Source organism: Anopheles cruzii, chromosome 3, assembly GCF_943734635.1.
Source record: "Anopheles cruzii chromosome 3, idAnoCruzAS_RS32_06, whole genome shotgun sequence".
Taxonomy (NCBI): Eukaryota; Metazoa; Arthropoda; class Insecta; order Diptera; family Culicidae; genus Anopheles; species Anopheles cruzii.
In genome coordinates this window covers 1,858,965-1,868,943 of record NC_069145.1, presented here as the reverse complement: position 1 = coordinate 1,868,943, position 9,979 = coordinate 1,858,965, and the positions used below count along the sequence as shown (strand labels likewise).

Here is a 9,979-nt window from a genome sequence, read left to right as displayed (position 1 = left end):
ATAAGGACACTGGTGCTGTTGGTCCTTATTGTGAATTTTAGAATGTTGTGCCAGCTTGCATGATGCCTTGAACGCCTTGTCACAGATTTTACACTTGTATGGCTTTTCGCCAGTGTGAATGCGGATGTGATTCTTTAGGGTAAACAAGCGTGCGAACCTTGATGTACAATGAGGACACCGATACTGTTGGTCCTTATTGTGCGTTTTTGAATGTTCTGTCATATCGCTTCGTGATCTGAACGCTTTGTCACAGACTTTACACTGGTATGGCTTTTCGCGGGTGTGAGTCGTGATGTGATACTTTAGACTAGATAAATGCGCGAATTGTGATGAACAATGAGGACACTGGTGCTGTAGGTCCTTATTGTGAATTTTCGAATGTTGTACTAGATTGCCTAATGATCTGAACGCTTTTTCACATACTTTACACTTGTATGGCTTTTCGCCAGTGTGAGTGCGGATGTGGACTTTCAATTTGGAAAACTGCGCGAACTTCGAAGAACAACGAGGACACTGATGCTGTTGGTTCTTATTATGAATTCTCGAATGTTCTGTCAGATGGGCTGATGAATAGAAGGCTTTGTCACAGACTTCACACACATAAGGCCTTTCGCCAGTGTGAGTGCGTATGTGAATCTCTAATTTGCTTAAAACAGGATATGTTGCGGAACAATGGGGACAACGGTGCTTTTGTTTTTTGCGGTGGCGCTTTAGGTTATTCTGTTTATGGTCCAGAACATCATTTGTTGTTAGCAGCTGATGCTGCTCATCGACCTCATCGTCCTCTGATTTGATTGCAATTGGATTATCCTCCGCCTCGAATAAATCATCAGGGATTTTGCCACAACATTCATATGTCCTGTTCGCTTCATGAATACTACAACACTTCTGATTCAAGTGCAAATCCTTCGCTGCATCCGGTGAGGTAACTTCAGTTTTAATTGATAGTTCTGTTCCAACCGTTTGTTCGGCAGAATGGTCGAGTTGGTCTTGAGTGATTTGTGATTCGTTCTTCGCTGTGGTCTGCTGTTGAATAAGTCTATCGACCAGATCATTCTTTTCATTGCATCGCCAGCGAAACAGATACATCTTTTTCAAACGCGCTTCGCACATCGTGCACAAATACGATGGAACTCCAGTAGAGGATTCAATCTGTGAAAATAAGGGTCTCATAGACAAGGTTTTCTTGTGGAACGAGGGACAATGTCTGTTGTTACAATTTTACTACCTGGAGACCGGTAAAGTCGAAGATTTTTTGTACTTTATATTGTCCGGACTCGTCGCGCGGTACAGCATCCAAAGCATCATCGGCCGTCAGACACCATCGACATATTTTCACGCTATAGGAAAAAAATTTGCTATCATATCTTTGAATCCTTATTGAACACCAACTTACGCAACACCATCCTCTTTCTTAATTAATGCCTTGAACTTCTTCGACTTCATTTTGACTGCAATCGTTTATTAAGTCGATTTTGTAAATCGTTCACTTTCGCACTTGTTTATTAAACAAAGCTTGCTTCAATGGAATTTGCCTTTTGACAGCTTCTGGATGCCAATTTCGCGCGCTTGTGAGTGAGCCGCCGCTGAGAGAGAGCCGCCGCTGTGAGTGAGCCGCCGCTCTTTTCAAACTAAAAAAATCAGTTACAGGGTGTATCAAGTTTCTGTGAATTAAACAATGATTTCGAAAAATGATAAATTATCATTTAGTACGAGGATGGAACATAACTTAATTCAATTAAAAATCAATCAAAAACTATGCTTGTTGTGTGTTTTGATCTGCAGTGCTTCAGATTGTTCAATGTTTTAAAAACGCATTCACTTCTTAGCCCAAAAACCCATTCGTTTCTTTCTTCATTCTTGTTATTGTTTCAGGTTCTTGCTTTAGAAACCTATTCAAACATTTCCAGTGAACGTAAATTTATCAGACCAGACCTAAATAGGGATTGCGCAAGCTGCGAACAATATCGATCTGCCGATAAACAAGAACAAGATCACATTTATATGGTTCGTGGTACAGATCCTTTATAATTCCATTACTAACATCCGCATCTGAGACATGGACTGTATCCAAATCTGACTAACCCCCCTATTATGGATCTCGAACGGAAATTCTACCGTTCGAGTGAACACAACAAGAGAGAAAGCCGAATACAGCAAGAGAGAGGGCAGAAAGAGAAAGCTATAGCAAAATGAACTCAAAATGAACGAAATGAACGTTCGAGGACTCGAATCGAGTTCTATAATAGGGGGGTAATCCCACCTCGCCGCGTCCGAGAGGATTCTCAGATTGAATTCTGGCATGTATATGTTGAGGGACAATGGACAAGCCTCGTCAGGCTTCGGTGGGCTGGTCATGCCATGGAAACAGCGCACGACGAACCAACCTATATGGCAAAATTGCATCGACAGCGGTACGAGAATGTCGGGTGTAACAAGTTGCTGGACGAAGGCGCTGAAAGGCGAGCGATGGCAGGAGTCTTTATTACAGGCCAGGGCCGATCGGCGGTAATAAACAGCAATAAATAAATAATAAACAAGAATCTGCAAACGAACGCCAAAAACCATGAGGTAGTGTTTCTTGAGGATCCTTAGGTTTACTTTATTTTAATAACTCTTTTCCATATTTCGCTACTTTTTTCCATCATTATGTCAAAGATTTCTCATTTTATTGTGTTGATTCAGCAAACATACATAATTCTATCTTATACAAACGCAAAGTTGAAAGGACAGTGAAAACTAATGATGTTGGTCCTTATTGTGAATTTTCGAATGAACAGACAGACTGCTTGATGTCGCAAACGCTTTATCACAGACTTTACACTTGTATGGCTTTTCGCCGGTGTGAGTGCGGATATGTACATTTAACGTTGATAAAGTGGCAAACTTTGAAGGGCAATGAGGACACTGATGATGTTGGTCCTTATTGTGAATTTTCGAATGTAGCGTCATATTGGGTGATGAATGGAAAGCTTTGTCACAGACTTTACACTTGTATGGCTTTTCGCCGGTGTGAGTACGGATATGAATCTTTAGGCTAGATAACCATGGAATCCTTAAAGAGCAATAAGGACACTGATGCTGTTGGTCCTTATTGTGAACTTTCGAATGTTCTGTCAGAACGGAGGATGAATAGAAGGCTTTGTCACAAACTTTACACTTGAATGGCCTTTCGATGGTGTGAGTGCGCATATGATTATTTAGGCTAGATACCCATAGAAACTTTAAAGAGCAATGAGGACACTGATGCGAATTGTGAATTGCCTGATTGTGAACTTTTGAATGATTTGTCAGATTACTTGATGAATGGAAGGCTTTGTCACAGACTTTACACACATAAGGCCTTTCGCCAGTGTGAGTGCGTATGTGAATGTCTAAGGTTTTTACATTTGTATATGTTGTGGAACAATAAGGACAATGGTGCTTTTGTTTTTTGTGAGGACTTTTGAGGTTATCCTGTTCATGAACATCATTCGTTGTTTGCGGCTGTTGCTGCTTATCGACCTCTTCGTCCTCTGCTTTGATTGCAATGGGATTTTCCTTCGCCTCGAGTAAATCATCAGGTATTTTACCACAACATTCATAAGTCCTGTTCGCTTCATGAATACTACAACACTTCTGATTCAAGTGCAAATCCTTCGCTGCATCCGGTGGGGTAACTTCAGTTTTAATTGACAATTCCGTGCCAACCATTTGTTCGGCGGAGTGGTCAAGATGGTTTTTCAAACGCGATCCACACATCGTGCACAAATGCGACGGAATTCCAGGTTCGAACTTAATCTGTTAGAATATGTGTATCATAGACCAGACATAGTTTTTTTTTGCAAAACAACGTGCGAAATTTGTTGCTACAATTTAACTACCTGCAGACCGGTAAACTGTCCGGCTTCGTCGCGCGTTAGAGCTTCCAAAGCATCACCAGTCGACATACACCGTCTACATATTTTTGCGCTTCTGGAAAATAAGTCGCTATTACACCTTTTAATCCTTGTTGAACACCAACTTACTCAACATCATCCTCTTCCTTAATCACTGCCGAATACTCCATTTTCACTGCAATCGTTTATTTAAGCGATTTTGTAAAATCGTCCACTTTCCACTTGTTTAATAAACAATCTTGGTTCAACTTGGTTCAATGGAATCTGGCTTTTGACAATCAGTCGAGTTTTGACAGCTTTACGGTTGTGAGAGAGCCGCCGGTATGAGAGAGCCGCCGCTGTGAGTGAGCCGCCGCTATGAGAGAGCCGCTGCTCGTTTCAAACTGAAAAATTCAGTTACAGGGTGTATCGAAGTTGTATGAATTTATATAATGATTTCGAGTAATGATAAATCATCATTTAGTACGAGGATGAAAAACTACTTTATTCAATAAAAAATCAATCAAAAACAGTATAAATGATAGTATATTTGGGAATCTTTGATAAAAACTTTTACCCAGTCCTCAGCAATTTTTTTGATATTTATTTATTTAGCTGATTCTGTTAAATTGAAAGGATTTTTTTAACATACTCGGTTTTTAGTCCAGCCGTGAAGGAAGAGTTTCTCCGAAGCGATCTAGCGCGCGGCGTATGATATCAACATCATCGTAACCACCGACCCAGTGGGTAACCACCATCATCGTACCCACCGGGTCGGTGGTTACGATATTGGGGCCCGTCATTCTGTGGCGTGTGCTTACGTGGCAGTATTCGCCAACAAGGCTAGTGCAACCTATCGCAGTTGCCAACGACGTTGAGGGTTCACGAGACCAAAACGTTGAAAATTGTGAACCAACGATCTCGGAGCTGCGATAGTCTGCGTTCGCAATGGCTGGAACAGAAACGTCGACTATCTCATCATCGTTTCCCCGCAGGCGACGGCGCGATCCCGCTACCAACGGAGCTCGTCCTGCATCGAATCGGCTTGATACACGGAGATCAGCGAGCTCAGTCGACCACAGTCCTCCAGCATTTCCGGTGGCACTCCATTCAAACTTGGCGAGGTACTGTTTTGGAAGCAGGCAATGAGCGCGGGCGAGCAGGTTCTGGTAGGAATGAATGTCCCTTACCAAGTCCTGCAGACCATAATTGATGGGCATAATCTGTTCCGCGTTTTGGAGCAGGTTGTTTTCGTAACGAGCTCCTGGGATGCTATTTGCTGCGATAAACGCCTGGCGATCAGCTTCAGGAGTATCGGCGGCCGCAAGCATGTCTAGCGTTGCGCGAAGGTTCACCGGCGTCTGCACAAGGCATCGATACTCGAGGGTTTCATTTTGAGCGCGACCGAATCCCATGTGGTATATGTTGTCTTGGGTCTCGATCTTTCCGATGCAATCGAGGATCATCACAATCATGGATGGGGCCTCGGTGATTCTGCGGATTGTATCACTGAAGTCATGAGCGATGAAGATATGCTCTAAAGCGGTAAAACTGGTAAGCGGTACAACCAGAGCCTTTTGAGCCAGGTACACTTTGTAGTATACGAGCCACAGATGGACTCGATACATTTGGTGGATCGTGAGAATCGTACGAATGTTTTCAACGTCCCAAGTGGTTGCTGCGTGGTCATACGCTATCGCGGTTGCAACTCCTACTCCACGCGTAGTTACTGTTAGTGGTATTGCTAACTGTCTGCATTGAACTCTTTGGCCTAACCTGGCCAGCGCGCTAGCCAGCGAGGAATACTCGTCCTGCGAAAGAGACCCCAAGCGGGCATCTCGACGGGGATCAGTGGCATCCATCTGCTGCTGTCCGGACCGGCGGCGAAAGTTTCTCTTCTTCGCGGAGTTCTTTCCTTTGGCTGCTGGTTTGGTCGACATACTCAGAGGGTCGGGTTGGTCTTCGTCTATACTGAAACGAAAATGTAGATGCTTTGATGATCTGAGGCAAATGTAGATGGCTTTGCGAACCTTGTTGAACAACGGTGGTACTTTTGTTTTTTTGCGATGCTTGATGGAATTTGCCTTTTGACAGCTTCTGGGTGCCAAGTTCGCGCGCTTGTGAGTGAGCCGCCGCTGTGAGTGAGCCGCCGCTGTGAGTGAGCCGCCGCTCTTTTCAAACTAAAAAAATCAGTTACAGGGTGAATCAAGTTTGTGTGAGTTTAAATAATGATTTCGAATAATGATAAATCATTATCTAGTATGAGGACGAAAAATCACTTTATTCAACCAAAAATCTATCAAAAACTATGCTTGTTGTGTGTTTTGATCTGCAGTGCTTCAGATTGTTTAATGTTTCAAAAACGCATTCACTTCTTAGCCCAACAACCCATTCGTTTCTTTCTTCATTTTTGTTATTGTTTCAGGTTCTTGCTTTAGAAACCTATTCAACCATTTCCAGAGAACGAAATTGAAATGAAATTTTATTCAAAACCCAGTACCTGAAGAAAATTAATTTTATTGGTATGGTTCATGTCGTTGCTGTTTGTAAATTTTTGATAACTGCTATTTTACATATTTCAGTTTTAACCCCAAGGAGCCACGAGCTTTCGGATCGTCGGCGCGCCGACGACGCTGACACATGAACGAACGGTAGTCGTCGTTCAGACGACGAAAACAGTCCCGTCCGGGACGGTATTCGTCGTTATAACGACGACAACCGTTCTTATCGTCAGCAAAAGGTACACATTAAAGCTCAACGTTTTGAGAGTGCTTATGTTATGGCAAATAAGTTTATTTGCCATATAATATGCTTTGTCAAAATGGTGAGCTTTACTCTGTTGTCAGTTCCCATTGTTTACATTATTAGAATACATTATACGCAGTAGATGCACGGCGACGGCGACCAGTTTAATTCGTTTCGCTAAGTTTGTTGGTTGCTTGCTGTTTAGTCTGGAGGATGTTCAGTGTCATTTGTAAAGTACAGTACATACTACAGGTTGTGTCGGTTTATAACGTGTCTCGTATGATTCCCTGCAATATCGACGAATAATCGTACTGAACCTAGTTCCCAGTTCCCGACTTAGGACAGTTCGCGCAGGATATTAGACCCTGCGCGTTATTGGAACAAATCTGCCAGCGATCACACCACGGCTTGTGTGTGTTGTGTCGGTATTCGAAACCTAGTAGACATTGACAAAGTGCTGGATGATGATGTGCGCACCAACTTCCAGGGAACGATTGGTGATCCAAGAACGCTACGCAAAATCTTCCACGGGTATGGTTAGTAATATGGTTGTCTCATCATTCTAACATTGTGATCTTCCCTTTTTGTAGACACCAGATCGGTAATTCAATGCGCAACGGACTCTTTGAATGGAGGAAAATCGGAGCCAACATCGACCAGTGCACGAAAAATCTAAGTTGAAGGAAAACGAAAAATGTCGGCTGCGGTACATCGTAATTACGTAGCGAGGGGCCCTCGACGCAGTCCCGACGGAGAGTCCCGGCACCGGCTCAAGCGAGCCGGAGCACAATGACAGAGGAAAGCGTAAGACGCGATGCTGTGTAATTGGATGCGTCAAAAAAGATCACCGTTTCGCGAAAACGAATTTACATTTGCCACCCAACAGCGTTGTTCGCTTGCTAGTGTTTGCTTCGGCGGCCACAGGAGTTGTCGGCCGAGAAGAAGGAAAGCTCTCCCAGCGAGGGGAGGCAACGCTAAAGAACCGGAGTCAGCTGAGACGATGAAGCTGCTCCTGACCCACGACGATCATATGAAGGTACACGCAGTTGAATGGGATCAGTCCAAATCTTGGTCACTTTTGGCACTTTCCATGTTGGAGCACCACAGATGGCAGCCCTTCGGATGCTGTTGAGGATGATCGAAACTATAAACTAAATAAAGCACACCGTTTGCGAACCAAAACTGTACACCAGGCCCCGTGTGGTACACATCAACACCCGTTCCGGGGCGGTGCCATCTTGCCATGAAGAAATTCCACGGAAATAAAGGCAACCGGCCTGAATGTGACAACGGTATTTTCCAGTCTCAGCGAATACGTCAACGCTGGCTGTACGGAACTGGGCAGTGGGAAACTGGCCGGAAAGCGCGAAGTCAACGAGCCGAGTGTACCAACGGAGCGCAAACCGCTTGTGATACCATCATCAAACTCATCTATTTCGTCGTTTTCGAAAACATCGTCGATTGCCAGAGTGTTGTTGCTTCTCTGATGGGTCGTCCGGACCCACCTCTTAACCGATAGATTGGATAGATTGGAATGCTTTGAGTGCGTATAGCAATAAGATTGTAAACCCGGCGATTGTATGTTCGTCGCTGGGTAACGAAATTATTTTGTATTTTACAAATAAAAAAATTAATAATAAAAAATAATTTTACTGGTTTACTATAATAATTTTGAATATTTTGCATGAGCTATAATTTTTCAACAAAGCTTTATAGCAAATGCCATAAAATTAGCTTTTTACAAACCGTACGTAGAGTGTACGAAACACTGTACCAAGTACGGTACTTCGTACGGTCGGCGAACGGTTCAACGTACGGCCGGCGAACGGTACGAAGAACGGCAAAGCTGCTGCTTTTTGCAGGTCTTCGAACGGTACGACGGACGGTCCTTCGAGTGTACGCCGAACGGTACGACGTACACTAAAAGGTACATAGTTGCTCCTTGGGACTTTTCTTATTCTACCTTCTTATTCACCTTTCTGACCATTATTGTGAATTTTCGAATGTTTGCTCAGATTGCTTGATGTACGAAAGGCTTTGTCACAGATTTACACTGGTATGGCTTTTCGCCAGTGTGAGTGCGGATATGATTCTTTATTAGATGAGTGACGAACATTGATGAACAATGAGGACACTGATGCTGTTGGTCCTTATTGTGAATTTTCAAATGTTGTCAGATTGCTTGATTGGCTAAAGGCTTTGTCACAGATCTTTACACTGGTATGGCTTTTCGCCGGTGTGAGTGCGGATATGACTCTTTAGGTTAGATGACGTGCGAACATTGATGAACAATGAGGACACTGATGCTGTTGGTCCTTATTGTGAATTTTCAAATGTGTCTGCCAGATTGCTTTGTGATCTGAACGCTTTGTCACAGACTTTACACTGGTATGGCTTTTCGCCAGTGTGAGTGCGGATGTGATTCTTTAGGTTAGAGATGAGAACATTGATGAACAATGAGGACACTGATACTGTTTGGTCCTTATTGTGAATTTTGAATGTTGCCGTTAGCTTGCTGATGTCCTGAACGCTTTGTCACAGACTTTACACTTGGTATGGCTTTTCGCCAGTGTGAGTGCGGATGTGTACCTTCAGCCTGCTTAAAAAAGGATATGTTGCCGAACAATGAGGGCAGTGATGCTTGTGGTTTTTGGAATGGTTTTTTACTATGGGTGTTCTGTGTTCCGGGACTCAACACGTTTTGATTTGATTCTTCTGTTGAATCATTAGCACAGGTGTTGTCTGTCACGGTCACAGGATGAATCTTTTTGACCCTGAAAGATCGATTTCAAAGGATTCATTTTTTGGCTATCCTGCTCATGATCAAGAACATCATTCGTTGTTTGCATCTGATGCTGCTCATCGACCTCTTCGTCCTCTGCTTTGATTGCAATTGGATTTTCCTCTGCCTCAAATAAATCATCGGGTATGTGGCCACAACATTCATATGTCCTATTCGCTTGATGAACACTACAACACTTCTGATTCAAATGCAAGTCCTTCGCTGCATCCGGTGGGGTAACTTCAGTTTTAATTGACAATTCCGTGCCATCCATTTGTTCGGCGGTGTGGTCAAGATGGTTTTTCAAACGCGATCCACACATCGTGCACAAATGCGACGGAATTCCAGGTTCGAACTTAATCTGTAAGAATATGTGTATCATAGACCAGACATAGTTTTTTTTTGCAAAACAACGTGCGAAATCTGTTGCTACAATTTGACTACCTGCAGACCGGTAAACTGTCCGGATTCGTCGCGCGTTAGAGCTTCCAAAGCATCACCAGTCGACATACACCGTCTACATATTTTTGCGCTTCTGGAAAATAAGTCGCTATTACACCTTTTAATCCTTGTTGAACACCAACTTACTCAACAT

General features: G+C 43.3%; 2 protein-coding genes across 3 annotated transcripts; both read right to left on the bottom strand.

Annotated features, from left to right (window-relative positions):
- Positions 1–2,738: 2,738 nt before the first annotated feature.
- LOC128273870 (zinc finger protein 664-like) lies at positions 2,739–4,098 on the bottom strand. Of its 2 annotated transcripts, none has more exons than XM_053011930.1 (3): positions 4,008–4,098; positions 3,864–3,951; positions 2,739–3,780 (listed from the first exon to the last, which is right to left on the bottom strand). In XM_053011930.1, exons 1-3 carry the CDS (start codon positions 4,046–4,048, stop codon positions 2,740–2,742), a joined length of 1,170 nt encoding a protein of 389 aa, XP_052867890.1. In that variant the 5' UTR covers positions 4,049–4,098; the 3' UTR covers position 2,739. The 2 variants fall into 2 exon arrangements, with proteins under 2 accessions (XP_052867890.1, XP_052867889.1); XM_053011929.1 differs by having other exon boundaries at positions 3,864–3,954; positions 4,008–4,097.
- Positions 4,099–4,516: 418 nt separating this feature from the next.
- On the bottom strand, positions 4,517–5,922 carry LOC128274645 (uncharacterized). Its single transcript, XM_053012906.1, has 2 exons — positions 5,888–5,922; positions 4,517–5,828 (listed from the first exon to the last, which is right to left on the bottom strand). Exon 2 carries the CDS (start codon positions 5,795–5,797, stop codon positions 4,517–4,519), a length of 1,281 nt encoding a protein of 426 aa, XP_052868866.1. The 5' UTR covers positions 5,798–5,828; positions 5,888–5,922.
- Positions 5,923–9,979: the final 4,057 nt, after the last annotated feature.

Bases quoted from the DNA above. Each gene is read 5' to 3' on its own strand.
- LOC128273870 (XM_053011929.1), bottom strand. From the start codon at position 4,048: ATGGAGTATTCGGCAGTGATTAAGGAAGAGGATGATGTTGA. The intron at 3,955-4,007 runs GTAAGTTGGTGT...CTTATTTTCCAG, and splicing joins AAGGAAGAGGATGATGTTGA to AAGCGCAAAAATATGTAGAC. The intron at 3,781-3,863 runs GTAGTTAAATTG...ATATTCTAACAG, and splicing joins GACAGTTTACCGGTCTGCAG to ATTAAGTTCGAACCTGGAAT.
- LOC128274645 (XM_053012906.1), bottom strand. From the start codon at position 5,797: ATGTCGACCAAACCAGCAGCCAAAGGAAAGAACTCCGCGAAGAAGAGA.